General features: G+C 35.1%; 1 protein-coding gene across 2 annotated transcripts; it reads right to left on the minus strand.

The window, feature by feature from the left end:
* Positions 1-1,243: 1,243 nt before the first annotated feature.
* On the minus strand, positions 1,244-13,647 carry LOC120327505 (gap junction beta-2 protein-like). 2 transcript variants are annotated; one of them, XM_039393812.2, is made up of 10 exons: positions 13,472-13,647; positions 13,158-13,248; positions 12,481-12,593; positions 10,955-11,080; positions 9,978-10,082; positions 9,591-9,698; positions 6,276-6,437; positions 5,623-5,747; positions 5,246-5,373; positions 1,244-3,391 (listed from the first exon to the last, which is right to left on the minus strand). In XM_039393812.2, the coding sequence occupies exons 1-10, from the start codon at positions 13,502-13,504 to the stop codon at positions 3,267-3,269; spliced, it is 1,116 nt and encodes a 371-aa protein (XP_039249746.1). In that variant the 5' UTR covers positions 13,505-13,647; the 3' UTR covers positions 1,244-3,266. The 2 variants fall into 2 exon arrangements, with proteins under 2 accessions (XP_039249746.1, XP_039249747.1); XM_039393813.2 differs by having other exon boundaries at positions 5,242-5,373; positions 13,472-13,646.
* Positions 13,648-18,534: the final 4,887 nt, after the last annotated feature.

Consider the following 18,534-nt stretch of genomic DNA (forward strand, 5'->3'; position numbering starts at 1 on the left):
TAAATCTGGACTGTAAAGTAGAAGTTTCATCGGGTCCATCATATCAATTCCTCTGCAGTTGATCGACCCACCGACAAAAGAATTTATATTACAATAATAAAGTCGTTGCTAACTTGGCATCAGGTTCAAAATCCTGCTTTGCATTACGCGGAATATATCTCAGCGGCCCCCGTTTTTGTTGCGCGTCTCGTGACCACCTGCGGGGTCGCAACAAGTTCATATCTCGCTGGTTGTCATGGTGAAGCTTTGTAATATTATACTGTTCTTGACAGTTTTCTGGTTTAAACAAAAAAATATTCATAACTTTTCATTTGGATGGTAATAAAAGCATGCAGAACGGAAAACGCATGCCGATTTTCAGGTTTCTGAATCTTGCGACATTTGACGGAGCGCTTTCGGGGTGAATCGGAACCGAAAAGTGTGATTACTCGGCGCCAAGGAGTCGCTAGGCCAACCGCACTTACTAAACACCAATATGACAACGGAAGAGAAATTGCGTAATAAACCAACGTAACTTCGCCTTCGGTAAAGCGATTGAGACCTATTAAACAAGAAAGCATGCGGAACGGAAAAAGCATGCATGCTGATTTGCAGGTTTTTGAATCTTGCGAGATTTCACGGAGCGCCTTGGCGATGAATCGGAACCAAAAAAGCGAAAAATGTGATTACCTGCTGCCAAGACGTCGCCAGGCCATACCACACCCATCAAACAGCAATATGACGGCGGAAGAGAAATTGCGTAATAAGCCTACGACCTACGACAGAAAAATAACAAAATGTAATTACCCGCATCTTTTGGAAACGCGGCCCTTGGAACCTGGGCTGTGAAATAGGAGAATATTTTCAACCGACTCCAAATAAAGAACCATTTTGAGACGGACTTCGAGTTCTACAAAAACTTCCAACTCGAGACTCCCCAACTCCGAGAAAATACAATTTTGACAAAACGTTGGCGTGTGCAACCTTTCTTTTAACGTTATAGGAAAGATAATATACTTTATGCTTTTAAGCTGTAGAAAATGTAGATTCTTTTTTTCGCCATCGAATGTTTGCAATTCAGACTCTGGCTAGATCCACGGGAATTCAGAAGTTCGACTCTCTCCACCAGACTCCGGAAAGTTTGAAAACGTGCTTAACTCCACATTCCAGACTAATCAGCTCTGCTTAGGATACGTTCGTTTAACGACATCTTTAATGAAACAAACCCCCACAGAAGATAAGCATAAATAAGCAACCATAGTCATAAGCGGTATTGATTAGTTTATTATGTATACAAGGTAGGCAAATTGGCATCATTGGGAATGTGATAAAACTGCATGCAATAAGGCTTATATACATTCAAGAAATCAACTAATAGCAGCAACTTAAAAATTCATCATATTTAGAAGGCTGGACCGCAACTGCGATAGAAACACTGCAAATAGGTCCATATGTATGCCGAAACAAATCTATTCACAAAAGGTAAATTTTCATCAGAAACTGATTTTACCAATCAGCAGAAAGATAAAATTATCTCGCATTTCCAAGCAACTAATTTAGCATTGCGAAGACAGTGAAAGGACCACATAAATGGTCTATATGCAAACGTAGCAAATGAAAGAAAGTCTTATTTAGCATAATATTTGATACTTTAAAAACAACTTGCACTTGATCTGAATGGTTAGCAAATCTGTGGACGCCGTAACACAATGTACACATTAATAACGGAAATGATATGAAAATGAAATAAATATAAAATTTACAAAACAAGGTTCTGTGAAAAAAATACAACTTCTTGAAGTCCGAAATATGCCGGCTTGGAGATCTAAAATGTCCAAACAGGCGTGACAAAAAAGTAGTTTGAATGTCACCAATTCGATAAAGTACCTCACATTCGGCAAGATATAGCCAATATAATGTTATATGGCAGTGTTTGCTACTATTCAGCAGCGCATACACAACTATCAACAGCAAACGATACATTTTAGTTTAGCTATATTAATTTTGCTAAACCGAATGTTTTCATTTAGACATTTTAAACACATTACTTCTATGCGTTTATGTATTTAACGAGATAGTATAAGAAAACTGTATGGGGAAACTCCCAAGTTAAAACATTATTAAAAAACAAGTTGCCACGTAAACGTTGAATACGCTACAAACGCGGCAGTCGTAGGCAACATTGTCATATTTTACCAATTGTACGTTTTCTCCGCAATATTGTTAAGGCGTCCCATATCTAGAGTATGGTGTCGTAGTCTCGTAAACAACTATTAGATTTAATTGAAACATTAACACAAGGTATGATTGTTGCAATTATCATAGTAAATAAAAATTGCTGGAATGAATTCCACAATTGCGATACCCCGTTTAAATTCAACATTACGTTAAAATTGAGATGTAAAAAAGGGGCGCTACCGAAGAATGTGCACCAAGATGGCGCACAACCTGAACCCTAACCGGGTACACATACTATGTTCAGGTTGTGCGCCATCTTAGTGCACACACTTCTGGGAGGTCCAAAAAAAGGTATATTTACAGTTCTTGATCAAGGTGTTTATTAACAATGCAAACTTACGGTACTGAAAAAATAATCGAGTATTAAGCTTGGCCAAGTGTAAACTCAAATATATACAAATCATTCCAGACCAAGCTTAAGATACTAAGTCATATTCATTGACAAATTTTTTTTATGAATTTTATATAAAAAAGGCAAAAATGTGAGTGTGGTGAAGTTTGGCACTCGAAAATGCCCAAAATAATAATGAAAAATAAATTTGAGCTCCATTTGGTCACCTTATGCGCACTTACATTCATTAAAAAAATTTGGTTTGCATTTTGATTTTTGAAAAAACTTCAATATTTTCAAAACTTGTGGAATGTGTTGTAATCTTAAATTTTGAATAAAACTTACAGAAGTATTTTTTGTAACAATAATTAGTGATTACACTTTGGTTAACGAGTATAAAAAAAATTTTGATCTTGGTAACATTTGAAGAATTATTTTTTATACATATTACGTACTAATTTAATTAGAAATAAATTATTTTATTCACTGTGATATGATATACCTACAGAACAATAAACTCGTTCAAAACAGCCAATCTTTCAATATTTCATTCATTTAAAAACTACCAACAAAATGCCATAATTTACGTCTTCGAAATTTATGCACACAGATTATCGTAAATATAATCATACTGAACTACATGTCAGTTAATGCTAATGCAAAAAAGTAGAATAAATTCACAGAAAATATCAAAAAAACTGTAAAAAATATTAAAAATCTAGCCGTTCTTCGAGCTTTTAACACTAGCAGTCGATCCCAAATCGGTGTCTTCAATGATGCCATCTTCGTCACTTATTCTCACTTTCTTTTCCGTGATGGGCTTGGTGGTATTTTCTAGGTATTCTGAAAATAAAACATATAAGTAAAAAAGTGCCTGTAACGTTTTTCGAGTGATGCGTTAATTAATGAACGTTCATACAAATCATGAAATCAAGAGTGTAAAAACGGTGCTAAAAAAATAAAAATAAAGTCTGACGAAAACATTCACGACAATGAAAGATTGTGCATTCTGGCTTGATTGAATATAAGCATTGATATTACAGACAATACTTAGTTGAAAGGTCGTAGTGAAAGGTTCAAGTCGATATCATGTTAGCGAATTACACACAATACTTTTGACTATTGTTTTTGCGTCGCATCGGAGCAAGTCTATTGCGTCTAGGCGTGACTTCTTCGTGCACATGAGCGTTGTAGTTCTGACTCGGCACGAACCAACCCAATTTATTGCATCGTAAAAGCAGTATTCAGAGCTTACTAAATAAACTAAGATGGCGGAATAAAGAACACACCGACATGCCCGGTCTCTACAAATACAGGATGTAAACCATTTTTCTTCCAAATTACATTTACATACAGCCATACAGGGGAGCCTGGCGTTTGTGGCCCAAGGTAGAGGCTGCCAATTTTCTTATAGACTTATGTCAAATTGAGGACGAGTGGGTTATAATAATTCTCATAATCTGCCTCCACTCATTGCCACGGTCACGATGATCACGCAAAACGTATCATGAAATAATTTCGACAACTCCGCAAATTTTAATCGCGATGATAATCCGTGGGAGCTAATTATATTATTGATCTGCCAAATATGACCCACAAGTACAAAAAACGATGTTTATGTGAGGTCGTTGCTTGATATAATGTGAAATAATATTGCAATGGATGAGGGAGTTAATTCGCTCCTCAAAGCGGTCAAACAAAACCGCATTCGCACCGATATGGACTATTTAACAAACCGTCTTTGATATCTCAACACGATATTGGCACCTCGACCTTGATAATCATGTAAAAACAATTGTTTTAATCAGAATTACGAAATCGAGCGATTGAATTTTTAATTTTAATTCACTCAATGCAATGCGTTCGACATAATAGCGTTAAATACTCCCATGACCAACCATACAAAATGCAGCCAATCGACGCCAAATTTATACTAAATTTCAAGATGCCCAAACAGGATGGAGTCGTAAGCACTGTTTTCAACCACCGGGAATTGCATTGCGATTTGCTAAGTACTTCAATTCTCATGAATGCACATCAAGTACACTATTCTTAATGAGCGGAAAGGGGAACTCAATTTTGTGATATAGAAAAAATAAGCTATTAAATTTATACGTATATAATTTAATAGCAATGAAAAAGCCATGCAGTGAATTTCACACATCATTGAATCAAGCAACTTGCTAAAGATATCGCCGCAACGAATAAAATCACGATTTTAACAAGTTAGCTTGAATATAAAACAGAACTTTCTTTGCAACTACGATTTTGATGTACTTGTGCGAGATAAAATATTTTGCAACACATCACAAGAATATAATTTTACTAGATTTTTGCTACTACATCTTTGAGTCAATTAGTAGTGTTTTTTACCAGGTTATTCTTAGTAAGCGGGTAATGAGGAAACAAACTTTTCTTAAGATTCGAATTAGGCTTATTCTTTAAGCCCATATGTTACACATTCGAGACGATGGCATCGTTTGCGTCTCTTAACCGCCGGGAATTTAATCGCTAAGTTTTGCTTTTTCGTGTGAAGTGAAACGTTCCAAGTTTAAAATTTTTGGGCAAAATTAAGCAACTAATGCGAAACATGGAGTGAAATTTACATCCCGTATTCAAACCTAAATATTATATTAAATACAACTTGATTCAATGATAAGTTAAAACAAAAGAATGAAAAGTATTGCACATACTCACTGCTGCTGAGCCTAACTGGCACTGCAAGTGTTGGGTAAAAATTTTCGTGTTCTCTCATATGATGGCCGTTAGGTGCGGTAGCGTAGAATACAGAATCTTGACGTGGGTGTGGTCTTTGGCTGAAAAATCTGTGAGAAAAATGCAGGGTTATTTAACAGGCCTTTTCTGTTATTTCTGAATAAGCAATATTGTCTTTTGAAAGAGCAAAGCAAAACTTGTATCGGGTAAACTATTTGTTTCTTCACATATTCGACTTCTTCGCTAAATTGGCTATACAGAGGTATGTCCTGTTAGACATATAGTTGACTGTGATCTGACGCTCCAGCATAGCGCTGCTATTGGGCTACAGTGTATGGACTAAATTGCGTAACACAAACCTTGGTCTGTGGTGTCGTCGTTTTCCAAGAATTCCTTTCAATGTCAGATAAACCAATTCAACTGCACTTAATAAGAAGCAGATTGCACTCAAGACATTCATATATCTAATGAAGATTGTCTTTTCCTGAAATTTGAAAAATGTTCAAATTCCTTCTAATTGCATTAAAGACAAAGGCAAATATAATCTGAGCATTTTTCATCCTCGAAACATAATTGGGCACGATGGTAACTTGAAGGGTACCAATCATATCGACTCGCCAACTTTTAACAAAGAAATATCGCGAACGATAAGTAATATATTATTAGCGACCATTTACATCCATTTTAAATCAGTATTATACTGTCCCCTCCCGAAGGAATAAAATAAAAGCTGTCCCAATAAACCTATCTGACCCGCGCTTTGTTCATAATAGAATTCCGAGGGGTTTATTCGATACATATTAGCATAAATGGCGAATAAAGTACCAATTTGTAGGAAATGAAAAGCAGACTGAGCACGCCGGGTAGCGAGTAAGAAGCGCGCGAGATCTAAAGCAAAAAATATTCGCCGATAAGAGCATCACAGACACGTTCCCCGAAAACAGAGTAAAATTTTTTTTAGGTGATTTTATTATTTCATAAATATTAAATATATGGAATTAATATTACTCACCCATGGCCTGGAAACCCAGCAAGGTACATGTCCCACTCCATGACCCAAATGTTGGTTGCATGCCGCCATGACTTCTGGATGTGGCCCAACACATTTGAACATAGCAGGTACTTTAAACCATAGGAAATCCAAAACTGCCATATCTTCGGCATATGTTGGGTCCTGAAAAATAATTTTCATATTAGAAACGATAAAATTTATATTGAACAAAATTGGAAGATGTCGGGTCAAACGTGGTGTCGGCTAGTAGGGTACACAAAACAACATGAGCCAGCATGTGGCGTCCTGCTCATTTCATTTGCCATCAAAACGATAAGACAGTGAAAACGTTTGAGTCACAACTTCAGTAAGGAAATGCGAAAGTGTAAAACTATTTAAAGTGACCTCAGGGAATGTACAAAACAACGAAATGCGTTAATTATCCATTTGGCCGTAGATAAAACGTCCACAGCACAAAGTTAATTCCTTATGAGTCAATGGAAACGCAATACTAATCCACCCAAGCAGCGACAACTGGTATCATAGATTCATAGAATATAGACGAGATATTCAGTACCGGTACATAAAATGTTTTTTCAGAAGTGTTTTGGAACATTTCTGAATATGTTTTCTGAATTTTGTTTCATTATTTGCCTTATTGTTGTACTTCGTCCAGAGAGATATTTCTCCATTACATTAATCACTTTGTCGCGGTCTAGCATCATTTGATTTTATCCTTGGTATTGCATTATGAATAAAAATGAACCATCTGAAATGTGATTCGAAAATAATTGAGCCTTTATTGACAAGGTCATTTGTAATAAAGCTATCTGGCAAGTACACATACTATTGTGTATCTTATATATATTACAATGCGGTCAATACAAATTCTATTATAATTATAACCGCAAAAATGTGCAGATCGATATAGGAAGATACGAGTGATATGCGAAGGTATTTTCACGTCAGGATTTGTATTTCATCAAAAAATTTCTGATTTAGTCTCAACTTTGACTATTATTTTCGACTGTAATAAATGATTTCACGGTGTTAAAGACAAACAAAATTGGCCGTATGAAACGGTTATATCTGAAGCAGAATGTGAAGTCGCCCTGACATCCACCACAAATTGAACTTTCATAGCGATAAAAATTTGCGAATTATTCATCTGTTTAATTAACTGTATCAGAAAACTACCAATGATGCAGATATAAAACATTGTAATAATATTGCCTCAGAATTTTTTTTCAAAACCTATGTATGCTCCCATATGATACCGAATCGTTATTGATCGCTTTTAATCTTTCGTTAAGGTTACAATATGAAATTAACTTATTGAATGTGTTTGCTGCTTATCCCATACTGTAATAATTATTTCGCCAGAACCAGTCATGCGAGACCGCCATGATGACATCGTTTCCTTCATAATACACGTCGTCTTGTCGTCGTCTAACCATTACGTGGTAATTATGACGTGGTATCGAATTACGAGAAGGTTGGCGATTAGAAAAACAAAAGAATTAGTTAGTACAATACACCGCAATACGCAATCTCGAGTCTAATTTTTTTCGTCGGCAAATAGCAAACAACTATATGATAATTAACGACGACAACTTAATGATGGAATTACAAAAATGATTCGGCACTGGGATTACGAAGCAAACCATTCATGACGATGTGTCTATGTCACGTGACTACGCCAGTGATGACTCATAAGATTACTTGACCCACTTTTTATTGACGAACAAAGAATACTAAATACTCGTGTGGATGTGAAATCCAGGGCCGTTGAAGGATTCTTTGGTAATCTAAATATTGTAAAGCAGTAGCGCGAAAAAGGCGTTTTCCTATTATTTTTGAAATCTTACGATTGTCCAACTTAAAATTTTGATTGTTGACCATCCACTACTCAGCGGGATATCCCCTATGAGAACTCGAAACGACTCGGCTCTTATAAGCAACATTTGCTATCAACATTAATTTCACCTCCGACATGATTTTGAATTACTGTATCATTGAGTCAATTATCAAGTCAAAGTAATTTTAAATCAATTGATTAGTTATCTTAGTGATTGACAGTCTTGCAGACTAGAAGAGATTCAGAAAGTTGAACATTACAATTCGTGCGAATAATTCGTGATTTACCAAGCCTTGTTTAACACGTGATCTTTATACGAAACGAATCACCTCTACTACGCTTTTACGCTACTTTTACGCTACTACTACTTTTGAGGTCCAATATTGAACAATAGTTAATTTGAGTTGACCAAATATGCTTCATGTTTGTTAGGTAATCGAAAGATATTACGAAATTATTTTTAGATTTTTTTAGAATAACAGTCTGAATAAGCACCAGTAATTGGCACTGACATTCCCAGTAAACCGGAAGCAGACGTGAATAGGTGTTTACTAATCTAAATCCAATGATTTCGAACGTAATAAACATTGAAATGGAACGTAATAAACATTGAAATGCAATTTAAATTAGTTGTATTAAACCATGTATATTCTCCAATTTAAGAATTGATAATATCTGTTCAAAAATTATCATTTACATCATGTAAAATCGAAGTGAAATCGCAGGTTTTCATTTTCGAAATAGTAACACCAACCATAGATTATTAAACAATTTCGCAATACTAAATTCAAAATTTTCGAAGATACATTGAATTACGCGTTTCTCCAAAGAACATGACGTATTCCATATTCAAATTTGTTTCAAAGATCATTGGTAATAGAAATTATTCATGGTCGGCCATCTCTGTCTTAACTCAAGATATCATAAGGTTGTAGCTTCGGCTACATAATAATAATTAAAATTACCGGTGATAATATTGCAACGTTGACGTTAATTTTTAAAAGACAGTTAATCACAATAATAATTTAACGTTCTTGTGTAAGACATCGCAAACTGAATAAGTTCGTAGTTTTCAATATTTTGGCAAGTAAAACAAGGAAATGCGATCTTTTGCGTAGACAAAAATTGTGGTCGTTTACCACGGAATACCATTACTACATTCCAAAAAAGGCAATGATCTCACATTTGTGGAGAATAGTCAGATACATACAATGAGAAGTTTCAAATATTACGCAATATCGTCAAATATCGCGCAATATAAATAGAGCGATAATAGCGAGTGATTGCTACTAGGATTATTTATAGTAATACATAAACTGGTAATAAGCAAAACGATGTAGTTTATGAGGTCTATACAGATATTTCATTCATTGCCCCGATTATGATTGTATTCTGTATAGACTGGCTGAATCGCTTGCTTTTTACCTACCAGTTGTGTTGATCTGGCATTGTTGATTAACAACAAAAATTGAACTTACCATGAAATGGAAGAGACCGTAAGCCAAGTAAATAAAAACTGCCTCCAGCGCTAATCGAACGATCACACTCAAATAATATGCGTAGTGGATTTTCATGGTGTATGGAATCTAGAATAAAATTAACGAAGGATTAATTCATTTCAACAACTGAGCTTGGGGATAAACTCCAACAAACGCTAACTCGCTTAACTCTTTTCGACATTTGATTGCGCAACAGGCATATTAGCACCTTAATGTCAAATCAATGCTAACAAAGAAATATGTGTACAAAGTATAGGATATAGACGTGCACGTGAGACAAAGCTCTGGTATGTCTGAACCAATGGCCAAATTGACATACAAAATGCACGACCCATGTCAATCGAAAATGAGGTTCGATTTTTTCACCTCTTTTAAATCTCCACCGGAATAGACTTTCTTGAGTTTGACATTTCCAATACTCTTCTTCCGCCTGGACATCTTTTTAAAATCTTTTTCCATTTTTGGATTGTCCTAAAAGAGAGTTGTGAAAATATGAAGTCAAGTTCAGGTCCTTAACTAGAACGGAACGCATTGCATTTTACTTTTAATGGTTATCATCAATCCATGAAGTTAAACTTTTTATAATCGGCTGAATAGATGTATCTTCTAATCTACATGGATATGGAATTTTTAAATTGAACACAAGCTTAATATTCGCCGTGTGGGTAACGACTAACGAGCCGTAGTTATCGGCAAAGTGATGAACGTTTGAACTACTGTAACGGAAAAAGGTGTCTGGTGTTACATGTCATCTATAAATTTGTTTTTTTTTCAAAAAAAATAGAAATTAGTATCGAAAATTTGTCGAATACGTGGGAAATTATATAAGGCCAAATAAACTATGTCTGGTCTAATGAAGTAAATTGGAACTAAAAAATCACGAATAAGTCATTTATTATACTGTTGTCAACAGCTTTTATCCAAATTAACCGGAAGCACTAATCGATGAATAAGTTCAGGGTAATAGCTTTGAGGTTACATTGCAATCATATAATAACTTGGGAAATAAGTTATGACCATGTAGAACGATCGAATCAAGAACCTGCTGAAATCCCGGTTATTTTATTGTAAGCAATCAGGATTGACAGCGGGCTGCGTTAATCGCAGGATGCTGGTCTGACATATTATAAGATCAAATTTATCAACCTTCGGTACACATGATAGACGAAGATTGATAGTCTGTGGCATTTTACATGACATTATTGAAACAGAATTATAGTGGCTTACTAACAAAGGCAACACACCAGGTTTGGATCAGAAAGGCAACATTTTCATTTTCGATACTTTTCGCGGAGTCTGTGATATACAAAAAAAAAAGAGAATATTCCATATATTTGACTTACAATTGGTTCAAGGTCACCTTCCTCCAATTTTAATGCTTCTTCCGCCTTTTTTAATTTTTCGATCTGCCCCGTGACACTCATAGAATAAAAATGGAAAAACACTGTGGGCGTCGCTACTGCCAACAACTGTAAATATATATGTGAAAATAAAGATTTGAATATGGTTTGTATATAATACTTAGCGATGAATTAGACGGTTAACAAAATCCAATCCAAAATCCAGAACTTGGTCACACAAAAAACCCAGCCAATATATTCTTGATACTGATTAATTCGGTGATTTCATAATCGGTCATGTGAAATACCAAAATCCGTGCCTAACGACACATTTTATAATTGTGATATAGAGGAGGGAATTAATTCGGGTGAATTCTGTAGCATTGCTAATCGTGCAACATAGATAAAACACGCTATATTTGGACGTTCTCCCGTTTCCCGTGCTTGGCGATAATATGAATCCTTGCGTATGCGACTTCGTAATCCAGCTGATGTAAAAAGTAGGTCATCTCGAACAATAGTCTCAGTCGGCACTTCCGCAGAGTCGCAATAGCACCCCGAACAGATTTCATAATTTTGTCGTTTCTTTATTGTAATTGGAGACTTGATACAGGGAACAGGATGAAATATTCCCGGCTCAGTATACAACTGGATCTTATGTATACTGGTTAAAGCTAAGCGCTATTTCGTCGATACGTCATTAATGACATCATCAAAAGTTGCGTGTGTCAAACAAGTTAGGAAACGTTGAAAACAGCCCGCGACTTAATTTGAATACGATGGCAATATTGCGTCATGATTTGCAATTTGTAGTAATTTGACTCATTTCGATGTAATCAAGGACAAGGCGGTCACTGCATGAATTATTCCAAAATAACATGCTATAACTGGCATTGACATGAAATGAATGTCTGATAAGACGCACCATGCTGAAGGCGTATTGTTTGCTTGTTTACAAAGAGAAAATGCGTAACGTTCAGCAACAATCATTAATTAGGGTCAATCAGCGAGTTTTGAGCACAGCAAACATCCGAAATTAATCAGATAGGAAAATTAATCACATACAATATAAAATGGGTTGATAACAGGATAATCCGGGAAATGTGTCAACGTGAAGAGGAGTAAACCAGTTTTACATCTGGTAACAGACAACCGACTGATGACACCCAAAGTGGCTCACTTTTGTCTCATGAAATATAAATCATTCAACAACGAAACGGGTCTTGACTATATACTACGAAGCGAAGTTTAAAACGAGCGCAACGTGAATGTTTTGCATATACTTTCAAACACACGCGCATTGGAAGCGGTGCGAATATTCGCGACAGTCGTGCATAGCATTATTAAAAAATCACCATCCGAAAATTCGTGATCGACCACTGTTCCAGAAGATGCATTGGACGGTGACAGCGCAAAAATAGTTATTGACTGGACAATAGCATAGCGAAATTCCATTATTTCATCATGTGGAGCATTTGTCACATTGCTGCAAATGAGGCTTTTGGACAATACATACTCAATATGCTCACCTGAAACGCCCAAAAACGTATGTGAGAAATTTTTGAAAATACATTGAAGCACATATTCGTGCAACCAATTTCTTGTGTACTGCATTTGAAGGCCGACTGTTCATCACCGTATACTGAAATTTAAAATAAGTATTATTATTATTTAAAAATCTTATTTACTACGAATCCTGCAAACTTCAGGCCCATTGAAACTTTCTTTTCCTATCCTTCAAAAACCCTCTTAATCGGATGAAGTAGCTGAAGACCAATTGTACAACTTCGGTTTTGTATCACCGAGTACTTTTTCGCAAATTAAAATATTTCTTCTAACTCACAAAGCACTTGTCATGTATAGCGAATACATAAAATAGACATGGTTGATGTATGGGAAACATCCTCAAATGGCCATTTCGATCCAAAAGTCAATACCTATTCAAAAAGCGACGATTGCTTTGTTTACCCCACGTGTCGAATTTAAATGGAGATTTGTAACCTAGCGGGCTGCCGGAAACTTCCTAATTTCAGAAAACGCCTTTTGACTAGCGCCCTTCGAAGACGGCGGCCTCTGCTGCTCGTAAACACCCAGAGGAGTCTATAGCTCATATACAATTACACACCCAAATGTAGCCAGGTTTTTTGTACTATCTTGTAGATACCCAACCATGCCAGCTTTCTGCAAATAATTGAAAAATAATTACCTGCTCCGCCTATCGTCACAACGACGATTAATCTGAATACAAAGACGCAAATATACCAAAGTTGACCCAGCCATGTACTATATTTCGTCACCTGAAATTCAAACATAAAATAATCAGTCCATGAGCCAACGACACACATCCGTCCAATGTATAATGGACGTATTCGGATTTTTAAATTAATCAACTGAGACTAATGTACAGCGTTTTACTCGATGATTAACTTTGACTGGTGATTCGACTTACTTCCGCACTTACAGCCAAAATAGTCGATGTAATATAGGCTGATTATCGTATTTAAATATTCATTCACTGACCTGTTCGGATATCTTTTCCAATAAATGCCACATTGTACGGCCGTACCTTTACTCCTGTGATTTATTCCCAGTTTGTTCAGTTTCCTCGTGCTATCGGTCGTAATGCTAGGCAAAGATTCAGCAATAACCAAATTAACTACAAACAACGCAGTATAGGATATCAAATTCTAAAACAAAGTGGATACAGTTAGGCTTATATAGTGCTCGTCTCTTATTTTCGCTGCGGTATAATCGTATAATACTGACATCACAATGATGACAATACAAAGATAGATACAATGGTAGAAAGCAGTTACACACGCGATCATTCATAAAAAGAGCTTGGCGCGCACGAAGAACGGAGTGTGAAAACGTAGACTACTGAGTCGTGTTCTCCCAACAGCGAACGCGTCTCTCTCCCTTTCAGAGATTGTTGATCCGCCGCCTGATTACCTCCTAATAAATACGTAATTTATTGCACATTGTTATCGTAAACAAATTTACATGACGACAACCAAACAAATCTGCGCTTTGTGCAGTAATAATTTTTAGCAATTAACATTCAGAATGTTTTATGATACCCATCTGTAATTTGCAGCGACGCCGCTTCTCGAATGTGACTTCAATTGAAAATGACCATAGCAATTTCTCTATAGCTGATTAAACTCAACTAAAATATAATCGCTGATAAGCAGGCTTCCAGTCGAAAGTACTCCCGTCTGCTCGGGAGTCTTCGTATATGTAAATGATCTGCCTTCTTCTCTCGCTCTTTTTTCGCTCGACGGGATCTCAACTATCGCGGATTTCACTCGCAAGGCTCGAGCATATTGTCTGATAACAATAATCGGTGCTAGAATCGCCGACATCGCACGTCGCATAACGAAAGGCTGAAACGCAAATAACGACGCACAATAGGTGAAAGTCTTTGTACGAAATTTTAACTTCCCTTCCTGATGACAAAATTTTGATACATTCACAATCAAAGTTACTGAAAGGTAATCAACCCCCATCAAATTTTTTGAAACTTGCGCCCAAATAAACCAGGGGAACACTATATTCCAGAGGCAACAAGCACAACTACCCCATTTCTGCAGAGTGCTTTTAAAAATTATCCAAAGTCGAACTGTTTTGCCCAATATCCGCGGATCCTAAAAATTATTCTGAAATATTCCACTGCGATTTTATAAAAAATCCAAACTTAAAAAATATAACCGTTTCAACAAATTATATATACAATATAAACTTATAATAACTTTACTAGGTAACTTATGCCTAGATAAATTAAACGGTATTTTATAATCAACATTCACATGTATATTGTCGATCAATGAAGCGCGAAATATAAATGTTTTGAGAAGTTACCAAATCTAGGAAATCACCTGATCACATGAGGTAAGAATGCGGTCGGTGTTTACCAGACCCAAAGAATCCGATAAATTATTGTCCTAGGTAATTACCCTTGTAAAGTTTGAAAATGTTACTATACAAAACGGTTCTTTCCAACATAATATAATTTTATGGCTACTGGACCATATATAACACCCAAGGGTTACTGCCAATGTCAACGAAACCATATACTTCTTAACCTCACTAGTCTGGATTTCCCCGACTTTTCCGCACTGAAGTATCGGTCTTGCTTGTTTCGAATAGAACCATAATTTCTGAAATGTACCGTATTTCTTTATTGAATTCTCGAAAAATTGCCTTTGAGCAAATGGAAGCTGAAAGTTACAATTTCAGTTGCGCGGCGATATTCCACCATAGACGGAAAGGAATCCAATATTCAAATAGGACCTTATTTCTATCAAATATAAAAAGTAATCTGGATAAATAACGTACGCCAGTTATTGAATAAAAAAGCTTATTTTTCAACTTGTTAATATTCCAACAAAAAATTAAATTTTCCGTAAACATGGTTCCATTCGAAATCCTCTGTTTCGTTACTAATAAATCGTATGTATCTGACACAAGGCCATATTAACTGAAGCATCTATAAATATATATGATCATAATTGCATTATGCTTCGTTTACACTTACAGCATGTACTTCCGGTTCATGAATGACAGTTACTTAGACTTAGAACATGAACTAATGGAAAAAATAAGCCAATTTACCACAGTTTTATTATGTTAGTCAATGTAATATTTTCGCCAATACTTTTATATCTTTAAAGGTAAGTACAAACAGAATGAATACCAGGTTTAGACATCGATAGATTTGGTCTAATAAGACATGGCCAACGAGCATTCATCTAGATTAGGAAACTTTTGAAAAAATCGGGTACGATTGCTCTCCAAATATTATATTCTGTCTCCTAAATATTTTGTAAAAGTGCTTTTTGAACAATCACCTTTGATTTTTTATGTGTTGGTTTCGAGATACACAATACCGCGTATGTACACATTTGCGTGTGTCAATATCACGATTGTTATTTTAAGTACTGATAGTATATTCGTATTTCAATCCCATATGTATTAATAAGTTCTATTCGGGAAATTTTGGGTGTTCCCTTTCGTCCACTCGAAAAAGGGACAACACTATCCGAAAAATAATTTTTGGGGGAACCTATTCATATCATCTTTAAACTTTTATATATTATTTTCTCTGTGATTACTAGAAGCAATAAATGTTTATCAACTGTTACGTTACTACTGAGCTAAATCTGGTACTTTTATAATGTGAGTACTATTAATAGACTACAGTAAACTATATCTCTGACGCATGATGACTGAGAAATTAAAACTGTCTAATGAACATACATACCCTGGTTTATTATTCATAATATTCAATTAGGCTTAAGTACAATATACCTAAAAGAAAGACCAACATATCACAACAGTTTTGCGTAGGTTTCATCTTCTATAAAAACCTTTTGAATTTAGATGTTAATTTTTAATGTTACAAAATAAATCAACTATTAGCTTGCTGTATGCAAATTTGTTTTGAAATTTAAGATTCTTTTACTAAATTTCTTTTTTATTCAAGTTTTCCTGGTGAAATTTATTTCCCATTTCTCTCTGAAGTTATATCTTATATCTTTATACCTCAAACCCGTTCAAAAAAGTCTAATTTCACGAATAACCATAATAATATATCTCTTTTTTTACTTTTAATAAATTACTATCACCGAACAAATTGTTTTTAATAAAAACAACATGAGTATTACGCAATTCAGCTACATTATTACACTATTGCGTTCAACTAAAGACTGAAACCGCTCATTCATTCTGACGCAACTCAGTGGACAAGCAATGGACTTTAGAGCATATTGTAGCCAAAAATGGACGGATCAATCTAATTTTAAACAAGCATGAGTCGTTTAGAAATCTAGCATATTCACTCAACTTTTCTCTGGGCCATACAGAACAGCAAATCAATTCTCATTAGCTGCGAAAGGGTAGTTTAGAAATAGTTGCACGTATGTGTCATTCATTTCTGATTGATCCGCAGTTCTTCTATATATTGTATAAATTCATATATTCATTCAAACGCTGACTTTGGGAAAATGTCGTGAGCTCCAGATATGACATTTGCATTTGTTCACATTTACACGTCACGTCTACATTCGTAACGAATAGAATTCATAAAGTGAAGTTATCGACCAGTTTAATGTATTATATATAATAAGTGAATGACCGAGAAATAAAGAATCAATCAACGCTGTTTTTTTTATCCTTTTTCTTGGAATAATAGCACAAAAATGCATACTCCATTTTTTGGCTTGATGATCATTTTTCATCCTGATCAAGGTAAGAATAGCCAATGCAAAAAACACTAATCCAATTCTATAAAATAATCTAAATTCAAAAAAATCAGTATGGTCAATTGTTGGTTTGGCTGATTCAAAATCTTCCGAGAAGAATTTAACCAAATTCATATTTTAAAAGCGAGGCAGCCAACTTTATTGGTACTCCTTGTCTGTAAAGAGCACTTTTTTGAAAATTTCTTCAATTCAATTTAAATTGTGTTCACATTCTTTGTGAGAATACGGAAGATGTGAAAATGTCTCAGCGATTGAAACTTGAATGTACGAAAATCCGTCTTGATAATAAACTTGATTGCATAGCCTTATTAAAATGGGATTTATTCCGGAGATGACGAGATTTAGGAGCATTAGTTTAATGATCTTAACTAATTAATCTGCTGTGAATATTCGATTTTAGAACCATTCACAGAGGCGATATGAGAGGTTTGATAACAACACCCTAAAAAACATGGTACAAGTGACGACATAAATGTGGGTATTGGGTACTCCCGTTAGTATGTGTACCAGGTTGGGTTAGGCCATAAGCTTATTCCGATTTTCCTCATTTTAGTCATATTACGAGTTCGGGGACTGTCTGTGTAAGCCAATTGAATACCCCTTGCCCATAGTATTCAGGCACTGTACACAACTTGATGTAAAGCGAACAAAATTAGTTATCTCCGTATTGGTACACAACACACTACACACACTTCTGGGGCGTCGGGTATTGGACATATAAAGACCGACTTGACATATCTCTCCCCCTTTTACAAACAAATTCTGGATGAACGAATCATGAACAATATTAAACGAGGTAAGTTACATCAAACATAAAGATTTTTTTCAGATGTAAATGCTCAACTTGATCTATTATTTGTTTTTACAAATTAATTTGTCTGATACACAAATCAAATAAGGCTTATAACAAAATGGTCTCTGGATTAGAATAGCACGTAACATTTGCAGCAAAATCCTCCAACAGACTTATTTAATCATATGACCAGACTTACAAAAAATCACGTGGGAATAATAATACTGATTAACTTTATGTATTTATTATTCTTTAACGTTTATTGAATATCATTGATCGTATAATTGGGTGCATTTTTATTTGTTAATCGATTCTGTATTGTCGAGCTATAACATAATAATTGTTATATCTGAGGATAAAAATTATCAATATATGGAGTAATCTCATTTTTTAATTTTACCAAATATGGAGTTATCCACGTTAAATTTATTCTCTTTGTAACAACTTTATTTAGGGCATGATCGATTTTAATAAATTATGCGATTATCCAAGGAAAATGTTATTAAAAGTAAAGTCGATTAATTTTA

Source organism: Styela clava, chromosome 7 (assembly GCF_964204865.1).
Source record: "Styela clava chromosome 7, kaStyClav1.hap1.2, whole genome shotgun sequence".
Lineage (NCBI taxonomy): Eukaryota > Metazoa > Chordata > Ascidiacea > Stolidobranchia > Styelidae > Styela > Styela clava.

What these genes read in the sequence shown, in the direction of transcription:
- LOC120327505 (XM_039393812.2), bottom strand. Translation starts at nt 13,504, where the DNA reads ATGTGGCATTTATTGGAAAAGATATCCGAACAG. An exon ending in TACGTTTTTGGGCGTTTCAG is followed by an intron (nt 11,081 to 12,480) that starts GTGAGCATATTG and finishes ATATATTTACAG; the next exon opens with TTGTTGGCAGTAGCGACGCC. An exon ending in GCCAGTTAGGCTCAGCAGCA is followed by an intron (nt 3,392 to 5,245) that starts GTGAGTATGTGC and finishes TTTTATTTTCAG; the next exon opens with AATACCTAGAAAATACCACC.